This window comes from Delphinus delphis, chromosome 5 (assembly GCF_949987515.2).
Source record: "Delphinus delphis chromosome 5, mDelDel1.2, whole genome shotgun sequence".
Lineage (NCBI taxonomy): Eukaryota > Metazoa > Chordata > Mammalia > Artiodactyla > Delphinidae > Delphinus > Delphinus delphis.
The window spans coordinates 29,499,022-29,513,872 of NC_082687.1; the positions used below are offsets into that span (position 1 = coordinate 29,499,022).

General features: G+C 34.1%; 1 protein-coding gene across 2 annotated transcripts in view; it reads right to left on the reverse strand.

Moving 5' to 3' along the window:
* LRBA (LPS responsive beige-like anchor protein) overlaps positions 1-14,851 on the reverse strand; it is a 733,083-nt gene that overhangs the window by 21,053 nt on the left and 697,179 nt on the right. For both annotated transcript variants that reach the window (XM_060012133.1, XM_060012132.1), the window contains exons 52-53: positions 12,642-12,797; positions 7,040-7,207 (exon numbers count right to left, since the gene is read on the reverse strand). In XM_060012133.1, coding sequence (XP_059868116.1) covers positions 7,040-7,207; positions 12,642-12,797 — 324 coding nt within the window. The remainder of the gene's footprint in view (positions 1-7,039; positions 7,208-12,641; positions 12,798-14,851) is intronic.

The following is a 14,851-nucleotide window of genomic DNA, read 5'->3' on the forward strand; positions in this document are numbered from 1 at the left end:
CCCCTGTGCACTGGGAATGTAAACTGGTGCAAACACTACAGAAAACAGTATGGAGGTTCTTCAAAAAATTAAAAATATAACTACCATATGATCCAGTAACTCCACTTCTAGGTATTTATCTGAGGGAAATGAAGACACTAATTCAAGAAGATATTGGCACCTCCATGTTCACTGCAACATTATTCACAAATGTGAATGAACATTATTCACAATGGACATGGAAACAACCTAAGTGTCCACTGATAGATGAATGGATAAACAAAATGCTACACACACACACACACACAAACAGACACACACACGATGGAATATTATTCATCCACAAAAAAAGAAGGAAACCCTGCCATTTGTGACAACATGGATAGACCTTAAGGGCATTATGCTACGTGAAATAAGTCAGACAGAGAAAGACAAATACTCTATGATCTCACTTACGTGTAGAATTAAAAAAAAACACAACCCACCAAACTCACAGATACAGAGAACAGACTGCCAGAGGTAGGGAGTGGGCGAAAGGGGCAAAGGTGGTCAAAAGGTACAAACTCCCACTTGTGAATAAGTCCTGGAGATGTAATGTACAGCATGGTGATTATAGTTAATAATACTGTATTGTATATTTGAAAGTTGCTGAGAGAGTAGATCCTAAAAGTTCACAGCATTGGAAAAAAGTGTGTAACTATGTGTGATGATCGTTTTGTAATATATACAAATATCAAATCATGATGTTGTACCCCTGAAACTCATATAATGTTATGTGTCAATTATATCTCAATTAAAAAAAAAAGAAAAGAAACATCCTGACCCTGCTCACTCTAAGGAAATAAAGCAATCTCTCAGTTGTAGAAAGTTACAAGCTATGAGAAGAAAAGCTAAAAAGCTCAACGGTCATGAAGACCTCAGCTAGGAGAGGCAGAAAGAATTCTAAGGATTTTTGTTTCCTACCTAAAAACACTTCAAATCCAAAATATGAAGTCTGACCAAACCTCTTTGAATGTGAAAAAAGTTACTTTTAAAAACAGGGCAACTGTAAAAGAAATCATCAGAGGAATTTAATACTTAGTTTCATATAAAAATGGGTCTCTTTTCATGAATTCTCAGGACTATCTAAAGTACAACACGAGGTACACATGCACAAAGTTGTCATATAATTTCTCTGAAGAAGCTAACTCTTTGGAAGGTGGTAAAGTCGGTCTAACGTGCTGTTCCAGGAGGTCTTCATTAAACGAATCCTTAGTAGTTCTACAGTAATCTCCCTCTCACTTTCTCTCTCACATGCAACATTCTAAAAGCAGAAGGCTCCCGATTTTAGGCTTAAAAAAGGAAGGTGGGTGAGGAAGCAGCTTGTAATTTCAGAGTATATTCAGTCTCAATTAAATGAAAGAAGACACATTTACCATTTTCTTCGAGAGACTATACTTAGTTGACTAGAGAGAATTTGTACCTTCTAACTAATGGTTAATTCCAGCCATTGTTTGAAATTAAATTTCCTATCTGAGCATAAAGTATTAGACAATTTTCTTTGATGTTGCACTATTAAAGCCTACATATGAAGATACTCAGTTCCAATTTGAGGGCATAAATCATCAGTTCTTCTGTTCCCATATTTATATGGTCAGAGCCTATGGGCTGAATGGTATAGTCATTTTTTTCTGCAACTAAACAAGGTAAATAAATGTGATATATTGGCACATCACCCCACCACACTGCATATGGTGCACATTAAGGTTGTATTCATTTGCCATATGAATATAATTCCTTTTACCACATCTACTATTAGTTACAAGCAGTAAATACAGAGTTGTTTTGCTGAAACGGGAGGGCCTGCATTACATCATGGAGCACTAAACATCCTGGACCTTCTGGAGAATTTCATAGACATAGTTTTAATGTCACCTGAAGTTGAACACTGCCAACATATTGCTTCAAACACTGCTTGATGAATTCTTCAAGGAAAAAAGAAAAATACAGGGCAATCTTAGTGTTAGTGCAATAGTGCAAACCAAAAGTAGGGCCACGAGGAAAGTTCTTGATGAGATAAATATAAGAACTCATGTTCTTGACAAAGAATCAGATGGAGTCATATCCCAGATATAAAAAAGCTATTTGTTTCAAATGTTGCTTTCATATTCAGAATCTAGTGAACATAAGGAAACTAAAGTTAAAATATCATCTAAACAAGTTTCTCCAACTGTAGCTTACTGAAGACCTGCGATTAATAAGAGTTTATTTCATGACAAACTGTGATGCTTTGTTTCATTAGGTATATATTGTGTCTACTTTTTCCTTAAACAAAATATTTATTATAACATTCCAAATCCAGATTAGTGTGGGCAAAATCAGAAAGTTATTTCTTTTACAAACTCATATGGTTCAACACAGATGTACATATCTTGACATTTGTGAACCATAAATAATACATCACAGGCAATTAAAAACAAAGTACACCTGTTTTGACAAGTACTGATTTTCAATTTTACCAACATTAAGTCCCCAAATGCATCCAGCAGATGGTGCTCTAGGACGCCTACTTACAGGGAGTCATACTGCTTGTGTTACATCCACCTATATTTTTGGCAAGACAAAGAATAAGGATCTATCGGTAGCTTAGTAAAGCGTATTAGGCTTTACAATAAAAAGAACATAATTCCTAAATATGTGCACAAAAATATACATATGCATAAGCACATGTGCACAGAGGCTACCAGTAAATAAGTCGCACCTGGACCTATTGTGATACCACTTTTCTTATAGACTTGATGAGTAGGTTATGTATATCAGTGGTATTTATGGTCATATGGCAAGATCATTCTAAATTCATTAAAAAAATTTAGAATGCCTTAAAGTTAGAATTCATTTTTAATTATAGTAGGAATGTCTCATTAGGGTGATACTAGTAAAATTAACAACAGTAGGGTTTACGGTAATGACTTAAGTGATTGATGAGAGTATAACAAAATGAAGTTTTAGACAGAGAAAAAGCAGGGCAGCTATGGCATACAGTACTTTAAAAAACAGCTCTGTGGTCTGTTTGTGCTAGCCTTATGGTTAATAAAACCTTCCTTCTAATTGACGGTGCTGAAATATTCTTAAAGAACAGAATCTGGTTATGAAAAAAACTTTTTTTTTTCAGTAGACGCCATTCCCATAAAGGAGAAAGCTGACATAGATTAGCATGTCTGATTGCAAAGAGGAAAAAAAAATGCCACCTTTCAATCAAATCAAAAACAGAATGCGAGAATGGAAAACTACTTTACTGAAATACTACACAGCATCTATGCAACACCTCATAGTCAGCGACCATTTTCTTCTAAAGCTAATCAACTGTGGCTTTAAAAAAATTACTCAGATACCTAAAAAAGCTTAATAAGCATTTACTTTTAGGTGCTTAATAAACATTTGATTTTAAGTTTATGATCTATTAATACAATATAAAAATAGTGGATAAATAACTCTTTTGTAAATTTTCACCTTGATTATAAGATCATTTTAAAGTTTAAAGTTTTTAAATGTCAATTGAATGCATCAGGGAACACTTTCTTCAAAATTTGGAAATGTACAGTCTGGATAGAAAAATGAGTATTCCAAGAAAAGCATTTTGGTGGACAAGATTCAGTTCTAAAACACACAGAATATTAAGGCAAAGAGAGAGATGCTTCCATGTAGAAAATGTCTTTCTTTGAAATGTTCTTGGTTAATTTTATTTAAAAAATCTACAACTAAATGGAATCCTATCTTAATTTTTCTCTTCATTAAGAAAACTGCATCCCACAGGAGATAACTATCACAAGACAATAGAGTCAAAAGTGAAACACTATCTGTCATATAGGAAAATAAGGCTTTTGCTACATAATCTAGGCAGATTTCATAAAACATGTGCATCCTTTTAAAAGCCTCAAGTTATCCTATATATAGGTTTTATCCAGTTTGAATTAGCCTGATTTTATCTGAACAATGTGCTTATTAACAGTGGATAACATGATTTTTAAAAAAATAGTACTAAAGCTAACAACTTTACATACAGCATTAATATTAGATTTGGAGAAAATGGCATAGGCTTATGACACTAGCAAGTAAAATTACTAGCTTATTCTCATTATCTTTAAAATTAAAAAAGCTAAATACTTGAATGAGACCTATAAAATGCAGGAAAAGCAATAGCCTAGTTTTTAAAAAATTTACCCATTTTCCTTCCAAGCAAGAAGAAAGTCTAAATTCAAAAATTTAAGTTGAGGCATTGTATTCATTTAGAGACCACACCGCCGTTATGTATATAAAAGCCTGACTATTTCTTAAAAGTCAATTATATTTTATCCAAGAGATACAACACAGAAATAAGCATAACCTAAAATTCCTCATCTGAAAAGCTGTGACTTCAGCGGCTGCGTCATGGAGCCATCAATGAGCCACAGGCTTATAAAATCCGAACCAGCTCTCATGAATGTTTAAAACAGTTCACACGCGGTAAAAATGTCTTTGTTTTTGTTTGTCATTTTCGTTTGAAAAGCTTAGACTGGCTTGTTCATTTTTCTATTCTAATGTGTGGAAATTCTCATTATATGTAAAAGTGCCTATTTGTCTTTTTCCCAGATTCATCCTTCAAAGCTAAAGCAAAATTAAATTGGGACATCAGACGTTATAAAAGGGCCAAAAAGGCTGAGGTTCACTTTGAGAAAGGTAATTTAATTTAGTCAAGATGCATTATAATTTTCTAAAATTTTTATTAGATGTCCTGTTACGTTATTCTTTCTTTTTTTTTCCCTTTTCATTACCAGCATTACTGTTATTGTCCACCATACTGCAGACAATGAGGGTATAGATGAAGTGCTTTATGAAAAAAAGAACGTTATAATATATACTCTAACGCCAGCAAGATGGTGTGTGTGGTGATTTATTTGTTCTAAGCATTCTGTGCTTCTGATAACACCTTAAGTCAGTTACTATTGTTGCTTTCATTTCATAGACAAGACAGCACAGCAAAGCTTAGAACTTAGCTTTGTTTTACTCTAAACTCCACAATTTGGTCAGTCCTACTTGATTCATTTCTTAAAATGTCATACATGTAAAAACCATCTCTAGGGTGATTTACAAGGTATTTAAACATATATATATATATATATATATATATATATATATATATATATATATATTTCTCCCTTCTGGAAAAGCTGAATATTTCTAGTTTTATAATATTCTTAAATTTTTGAAATGTAACAACAATTACATACAAGTGTAGCTAGGTTTAGAGAAGTAGCCTTTAGCTACTTCTCAACACACCCATTGGTAATGACATATAACATGCATGGTTAGGTCAAAGAAGTAAAAAAAAAAAAAAAAAAAAAAAAAATATTTTTTTCATTTAGATTACTCTACGTGCATGAAACATCTCACACGATTTTAAAACAAAAGAAAGCTCTTCCTAAATATTTTCACGTAAATAACAAAATGGTATACTTATTACCTATGTCAAATCTAGCTTTGTCTGAGATAATTTAGTGAATCTCAATAACTGAATTTATAGAAACAGAAAAAAAAGAAATTGAAAGTAGTCACTCATCCTAAAAGGCCAGAAAGAAGGAGCAGAATATAAGACTCCATAATGAAAAGAACACGAAGTATTTCTCAAAAGAATGTGGAAAAAAAAAAAAAAACCCTGAAATTTACATATTTAAAATTATTGTAATTACATATAAAATGGGATGTTGTGTAAATATGAGAGATACACATTACTTCCCCATATAGATACACATAATAAAGTTTGATCTGACTATAAAGACTGTATTACCCATAGCATCACAGCCTTAAACTTACTTTTCATATTCTATTAGTATAGGGAATTACCCTGTCCTGATTAAAATAAGAAATACATATTAGGTTCATAAAATAAAAACTTTGATTCACCACTACACCAAACAAAATACATACAAAGCAGACACAACGTTGCTAAAAATACTTTGCATATACCTCTTTTAAAACTGTACTGGCTCTTGAGTAAATTTTTTTAGAAGGTTTCACTCTCATACAAATAATATACATTTAATAAGCATAACTTTAAGAAGTCAATTCAAAATATGATGGACTTAAACATATTCAGACTGTTTTATAATTTGGGACTGAGGGACAGAAGCAAGTACCACAGTATTCAGGTAAAGTAATCAGGAACAACATGATCCCTCCTTAACCAAATACATTTGCAACTTGCTTTAAATTAAGAAACTAAATATTTAAGAGCAGTTAAAATGCTCTACCTTATGAAGTAAAAATCTAAAGCTATTCTTGCAGGAACTCTTCAGTGTTGTCATAATCATTTTAATTAAATTCTCATTTTTCAGGTGGTCCCTTTAATTGTTTTTTCCTACTTCTTAATGTGTTTTTCTAAAGCCATTTCTTTTCTGCAGCTGTGTGCGACTGGTTTTAATGGTAGCTGCTTCCTTTTTTGCCTTCTGTGAATTACAATTTTAAATGGTTACACATTTTTTGTTTTACTGCCTTCAGCATAGTTTCATAAAGATGTTTAAGGCTGTTGGTGAACATTTTCATTTCCCATCCGAAAAACCAAGAGCCAATTTGAATATTCCGTATTGGCCTTTTATGACCTGTTTTATCTTTTGATACGTAAATGAAAGCATATTTTTTCTAAAGACTGGTTTGTTTCCATGAAATTATAATGTTTTTGCTCTTTTAAAACATGAATTCAATAAACAAGATAATGTGTGACTGCTCTTTTATGTTATATCTTATTGTTTGTGAATGAAACACCTCTATTTTATTTGGTGACGGCCATTATCAGTGAAGAACTAGTATTTTCAGATCATAAGAATAACCGATAACATGAAAACTGAGATTTCATGCTTGAATTTGAATTATCAATGGTCACAAAATGTTAATAACAAGGCTATCTAGACCTTTCTTAAATTATAACTAAGAAATTAAAACTACTTGATACTTCAGTTTCACTTTCACCATGATGAAATAGGTAACTTCACTGCAAAATGTTATACATCACTTGTAAAAGTTTACTTATAAAATAAATTGTACTTACTGCCTGGATTATCGCCAATCCCACTGCTTCTTCCATTCCAGTACCAGAGCAGAAGGGTTGCATCACGTGACCCTGAGAGAATGTAGCAATTTCCCCCAATATATGACTCCGAACGAGTGAGGCAAGTGACGACATCCCAATGGCCAAACACCACTTGGATCAATTTTCCTGAAATACAAAACAATTTTCTTTAAAACTGCTATTTAAAAAATTGAAAAAATTTCCACTTAAGAAGATAATGAAGTTGTATTAATCCGATTCTGATAATTCCGATCTTATAATAAAATTTGACCTGGTCCAACCTAAAAGTTTTCTTTGAATAGTTAACAACAACCACAAAATCAACTGAAGAGTGATAGTCACATTTAAGACATATGTTAAAACTATTTCAACTAATAATGTTATTATACATAGCTCCTATAAATTACAAATGAATCATGTCTACTGATTAAAGCAGGCCCAGGAAAACCCTTATTTGGAACCATTTCAACTGAAGTTACTCTGTATGATTCAAAACAAAGCAAAACTTAGTTGCCTTTCTGTAGATACTCTATCATTCAAACTTCACTAATACAAACCCATCTCTGAATTAGTAAAGCCAATTTATTTCTTCTTCTATTCTTCAAAGTGATCTATACAAGGACAGTATTAGCCACTTTGGACAGTTTCTGTTTTTTTTTTAACATCTTTATTGGAATATAATTGCTTTACAATGGTGTGTTAGTTTCTGCTGTATAACAAAGTGAGTCAGCTATACATATACACATATCCCCATATCCCCTCCCTCTTGCGCCTCCCTCCCACACTCCCTATCCCACCCCTCTAGGTGGTCACAAATCACCGAGCTGATCTCCCCGTGCGATGCGGCTGCTTCCCACTAGCTATTTTATACATTTGGTAGTGTATATATGTCCATGCCACTCTCTCACTTTGTCCCAGCTTACCCTTCCCCAGCTTCTTCAAATCAGGCTTACATGAACTAAATTTTGATAAAAGAACTAACATATTGTCACCACAATCTGAGCCAGGTCATTCTTTCTTTGTTTTAATTGCCTGAAGGATGAAAGTTCCTGGGGAGGCGGGAGGATGATGAAATTAAGATTATGACGGTTTAACGGTAATGATTAGGCGTAGGGTGAGGACGGGGGTATCCAGTAAACTTACTGTGTATCTAGGATGTTAAACACAGGATGAACTGTTCATATAACAGTGTGAGAAAAAAACCGTTTAGATTTGTTTTGCTTAATCAGATATGGTGTTTATAATTCACACAAACTTGTCTAAAGAATTAAATATCTATAGCAGCCCTTCCACTCTCTCCCTATAGTTTCTAGCTAACGTTTCTCTTTGAAATGTCTAGAGAATCTACAAATGAATGTCATAGAATGTCTACCCTTAATATTCAGCATGAGTGTTTCTTCTTTTTCAAATAAGCGTTTCAGTGGGGTCATAAAAAATACAATTCAGATGTTCAAGATAAAAACCATTAAGCTGGAAAAAAATAAGTATGCCTAAAAAGTTTATATGTTTTACTTGGAACACATCATAACCTATTCTAAAGCTTAAGGTCTCAATTAAGTATTGGTATCTACATGTATCTACATGTATAAACTTTTCAAGATAACAATACATAGAACTAAAAGTATTTCCGCTAAATTTTTTAAATTATTGGTTTTAATAAACCAAAAGCTTATTATAAAGTCTGCAAATTTACAAGTGAAATACTGAGATGTACTTTATCCAAATCAGATGGAAAGTCAAATACAGTGTTTTCTCTTGTACACAGTCTACTAAGAGTAACTTAAGATTAGACTCATATCAATCTCAAACTGCAAAATTAATAAAGGACATTTTTTTTCTCCTATGGATAAAGACTTTAGTCAAAGCAGATATTTTAACTGCTAAATGTTAAAAATGTTCACTTCTGAATTTCTTCAACCTTTTTAATTAACACCAAAACATTCATTTTAAAAATTAGCTTTTATCAATAAAGGATATGGTAAGAAGAAGTCAAGACTTTCTAGAATAAAAAAATGGAAAAGAAGAAAGCAAATTAAATATTAAAAATCTAATAATTTTTGCATCATTTACAATTTATATGAAGGACAAAGTAGAGAGGTTTAGGGGTAAATTGGGTGGGGTTAGATGAGAGGCAGGCCTTACTAAGGATGAGACAAAAGTTAGGGAGCTGAATGCACTCTCGTTCGAAAACTGAAGGTTAAATCAGTGAGTTTTAACTACTGAAAAAACTGAACACCCCGTAATGTGATTATGTTTTTGACTTCTGTATGTACGGTGACTTCTGCCTCAGCCTATACTAAATGCTGAGAGCATGTCAACTACAGGAGTGATTTAAATGGGTTATTTAGAGTAGGCCCATTTAAGATGTGATACCCATCAATTCAGTGGGTTGTAGAAGTGAGGATAAGTAAAGCAACTACAATTAGGTACTTGAGGTCACGGCATACAGGAAACCCAAATGCTCCACGTACACCAGGAGGCTTGCAAAGGAGCAGCTATTTGATTGGAAGATCGAGATGAGGGAGTGACATTTAAGTATTTACATCTAAAGAGTTTCATATTTTAATACAAATTAACTTCATTCTCTACAATTTATCCTTTGGGCTCAACTTTGGAAAACATTATTTTTTTCAGTTTGCTTTTTCCTCTTCTGGCAGCCTTCCTTAGCAATATTTGTTATTGCTATGAGGTTGAGGTTCACTCCTCCTAAATAAATCACAGCATATAAATACCTGCTGCTCTTTTTGGTAAATTATTTTCTGATAATCTCATAAGTGTTCCTCAACCTTTATTTTTTGTTTCCTTTAATACCAGTCCACCTCTCCACACACTAATATCAAATATTACCACAAGCACTAGAATATCTTCTTTTTGACAGAACAAATTTTCTAGTTAATGTTTTATTTGACAGCTGTGCTACAAATAAAAAAAATTCAAGCTCAGGACTCTGCACCATTGAATCTAAAATGTGGCCTGAAAATAATTCCCACTGCCGAGTGAAGGTTTTATTGTTGCCTCTGCTGTTCTGGTTGTGTCCCGAAAACATGATTTATGTTTAAAGAATTTCCTGTTACAACCGTGTTTCTCTCTACCCCCGCTTCCCTGCCCCGCCAAATCTAATAAGAGAAGGACTTTTTTTTTTGGCTTATGTGCCAAAATATAATTGAATTCAACACTTGTGATAGCTATGCAATTATATATTATTGATCATACAATTTTTCCGTGTCTCTGCCAAACTTAGGAGAAAATATTTAATATTCCTATTACCATAAAAACACAGACACGTTTAAAATTTAAATAATTTAAAATAAAACTAGCATCAGAGTTTGTATACAAGATACTAAGAAGGATATTAGAACTATCATTTGAGATTTTTTTCACAACTTTCCTGGCAAGTATAAATATTTTTAGTGTACGTGGTAAGTCAGTCCCACTGAAATGAAGCTTAAAATGAGGCTACTTCTTAGAAAATGTTTTATACATACACACGCATATGCATGTTTTAAAAAGTAATAAAGTAGAAGGCTTTTGGAAAGGGGAAGGAACGTCATCTAGTTTATTAAGTAAAGTAACATGGCAGACGCTCTAGGAACCTACTTTTTAAACAGGTAACACTTATATGAGATAACATGGTATAGTTACAAAGATGCCATGAAGTCCGAGGAGTTGGCTCCAATGCCCAGTTCTAGCACCATTATCTATGCAGATATCAACAAGTTACTTACCCTTTCTAAACCTCGGTTTCATCACCTGAAAAATGGAGCGAAGGACACCTGTTGTATCTCATAGGATTATTGTCAGGCTGACACAATATCATGTATGAGAAAGAAGGAATTCTGTAAATTCTAGGGAACTGTGTGACTATAAGAATTATTTTAATTATTAGTATTATATAAAAGGGAGGTTAGCTTTACTTTACAAATATTAATATTCAACGTCTTTTTAAAATGGTATGAAATGTCAACAAATTCAAAAAGCCTCAAATGTCAAAACCAAAGGCTGATATATATATGATCCCATTTTCTGACATTCTGGTAAAGGCAAAATTATAGGGATGAAGGCTACATCAGCAGTTCTGAGGGGGGTGAGCTGAGGGAAGGGGCTGACCACAAAGGGGCAGCACAGGGGGTTCTGGGGGAACTCAGCTGCTCTGCATCTTAACTGTGGTGGTGGTGGCAGCTGCATAACTGTACACAATGCCCAGATGAACAGAACTATAACCAAAAATTTCAATTTTACTGTATGTGAGTTAAAAAATAATTTTTAATGTATAAAAAACAATATGCAATCTAAAAGAATGTTTAAGGAAAACTTGTGAGAGGATGTAACAATTTTAATCTGAAAGTTTGTGTGAGAAGGGACCACAGTTTGAGGTCAAATAATGCCAAGGTTGTCATTACCATAATAGTGAAAGAAAAGGTTAAAATTTAAATCTGATAATTAAATCAGAGAAAATTCATTATAATAATAAATATATTTTAGGAAAGCTTATCAATCCCTATTGCATTTTTAAAGAGTTCCAGAGGAGTTTTAGATTCAATAGTAATCAACCTCACAGACCTAAACATCTAGTAAAAACCCAAGTAATCAGAAAGACCTGAATGATAATGTTTTCTTTCTTTCTCTATTCTACAGAATAAAGATGGAAATTATGAGAAAATTAGATCATCAATTCCATAAAACAAAAATTAAACAGGACATGCCTGAAAACCACTTCTAGGGTTTATTCTATGCACAGTACATATTTAACTATTTTCCCCTACTCTCTCATTGCTATTGTTACAATGCTATCATCAAAATATACCTAGGACAAACTCCTTGGATAATCAAGAATTAATTTTTTTTTTTCGGTACGCGGGCCTCTCACTGTTGTGGCCTCTCCCGTTGCGGAGCACAGGCTCCGGACGCGCAGGCTCAGCGGCCATGGCTCACGGGCCCAGCGGCTCCGCGGCATATGGCATCTTCCCGGACCGGGGCACGAACCCGCGTCCCCTGCATCGGCAGGCGGACTCTCAACCACTGCGCCACCAGGGAAGTCCTATACTTAAACTTTTATATTTTTAACAAGACCTCCTGTCACACACAAAATCAGTAGTCAGCTACTTTCCTTCATGATGGTGTAGTTTTCAGCAAGATTCTGTGCAGAATTGTGTGGAGGCAAGATATCTGCTCCCAAGAAATACACTTACTGAGAATTTCCAGTAGGGAAAAAATAACCTTTATATAACAGCAAAGTGGGGAAATAACACCTATAAGTATGTGCACTTGCCGTAAGATTATGCATATACACGTGCATATAGTATTTACATACCAGGATATATTTTCGAAATGAATCGTTCATTCTGCAAGTATGAAGGTTGGGAGACAAGCCTACCAAAAACTGCCTCTTAAAAGCATTCTGAAGTTAACTTAATAATGGACTACAGAGTAGATTATTACTTGAAAGGAGAAAACTGTCTTTATTTCACAAATTTTAGAATTCCGTAATTTTTAGAGGGAAGAAGATGAGAAAGCATTCTCAAGCCTCTGAACATCACTTGTCATAAACTTTAGTTCACTGATGAAGAAATGATGAAGTTACCTGTGTCTGCAGAGTAGACTCGAAAACTCTTATCCCAGAAGCCACAGAGGAGAATGTAGCGGTTGTCCGAAGTGATGACAAAGCACTGGGAATGCACTTGAATACTTTGGTCTAAAAGGTCAGTGATTTGCCTCCTGTGCATTCCTGTATTGCTGGCTATGAGAACAGAGGAAGAAAAAAAAGCCTCCTAAACTCACATGCACAAAGACATCCCATAGTTTGTCATACTGGGGGTTGGGGCTGAGGGAGGAGAGACAATACATTCCAGGATAAGAATATCTGATCTTTAATATTCAATATAGTAATATTTGAAAAACCAAGTAGGAAAACACAATCTGATTGCCGGAAGAACAGGGGTAGCCAAATTCAACAGCTCAGTAAAAAATTCTGCCTAGAGGAAAGAAACAATAATACACTACAATTTTAAAATACATAGTATACAATTCTCAGAACATTCTATCTAGCTCTTGGGCAGGACCAAACTAGATTAGAATCTCCAGATCGCATCACAGTTAGGTTTGTATTTCTGACAATCTCATTACATCTACTGTCATGAGAATGGATTCATGTTGTGACAATCTATTACCTTTAACTTTCTGTCACAAGGAAGAGATACTAGAATATAAATGTCATATATTTGAAATATTGTAGCATCTTGTACTACTTTGGCTTTAACAGGTCTTTAATTTGACTACATGTGAACTCCCATTTCCCCTGTTTACAGCTGCACTTGCATGTAAGGAAAGGGTAAAATGACTATTTATTAAAGATACTTGTAATTGAAGAAGTCAAAGCATAGCACACTGCCACTTTCTTACTCCTGTAAGCAATAAAACAAGCCAGTCTGGCAGTGTGTTTTCAGAGCGCTACAGGGCACCTGAGATGGGCTTTGTCACGAGGCACAAGGTCAGACACAGAGCAACATCATGCACATGTGAAGAGTAATAATCCTCCAGAAATACACTATCAAGTGTGTCATTATCAGCAAAGGAATTCTCACTGAGATGCCTTTTTTGGCATTATGAAGCCAAACAGATAGAAAGCTTTGTTGCTAGTGATCTAAGAGTTATTTCTTCACCAACTTTCCATACAAATTATGGTTCTTACACTGCTAAAGAAACTTGATCATACCAGACATGAGAACAAACAAAATAAATTTCTGCCTCTGATTATTATGTTCTTTGTACCATAGTTTGCAGTTTTTTGGGGAAAAAAATACCATAGATGCACTGTTGATAAAAATTAAAAAAAGAAATATATCTATGTTATATTCATTGTATGTAGTAACTAAGTTAGTATGGCCAATTCAACAGAAGGCTCAGAAAGTAATATGGAAGAAAAAAGTGTTCAAAATACTCTCCAGTCCTGTGCTGGAATACAGAGGAATAAAATATCCCTCGCCCTCACGGCATACGCAACACAGCAAACATATGCATATACATGTGAAATACTGCAAAATTCTGCTAGTGTCTCACTATACAACTTAACCATGTAGGATTATTAGATACTATTTGATAATAGGCTTCATATACTTTGGGGAGATTAATGGGCTAGTAAGTGATAGCAGTAGTAAAAAGGGCCGATTCTAGCCGAGAATCACTCCCTACCTCCTTCCACACAAAGGGAACTTGCTGGCAGATGAAAAAAGCTTTTATGTATCATAGTGTATCGTGGAGAGACATTAGCATCTCACTGCAGTGAAGCTGTGTGATACCATTTAGTTTTTTAATTCCAAGAAACCTAGCAATTAAAGACAAGATATGTAGTATTTTCTATACTGGTTACTACAGTTCTTCATTCCACGTGAAAATTATAACAATGTTTATTTTTGCCAATGTTTATATGACTTTCGCTCCTATGATACAAACTTTCACTCGTCGCTTTGGCATGATTTCCTGGGAGGACCTAATTTGACAGATCTGAGCATGTGCATAATTTTGAATTGAATGACCACAAAGTACCCATGGGTAAAGGCTGATGCCCCTTCAGCATTCAGATGATCTATTTTCCAAATAAGTGCTTACTTATAATTTAACATTGCAACCCCCCATCCATCCATCCATCCATCTATCCATCCATCCATCCATCCAATCGATATAATCTCCCAACTGCCTTCCCTTTATCTCTCTTTATTTTCTCTAGTAAACTTCCTAAGATTCCATACGGAAAGTATTTTTATTTGATGAAAATTAGGTATATTTGTCTAGATA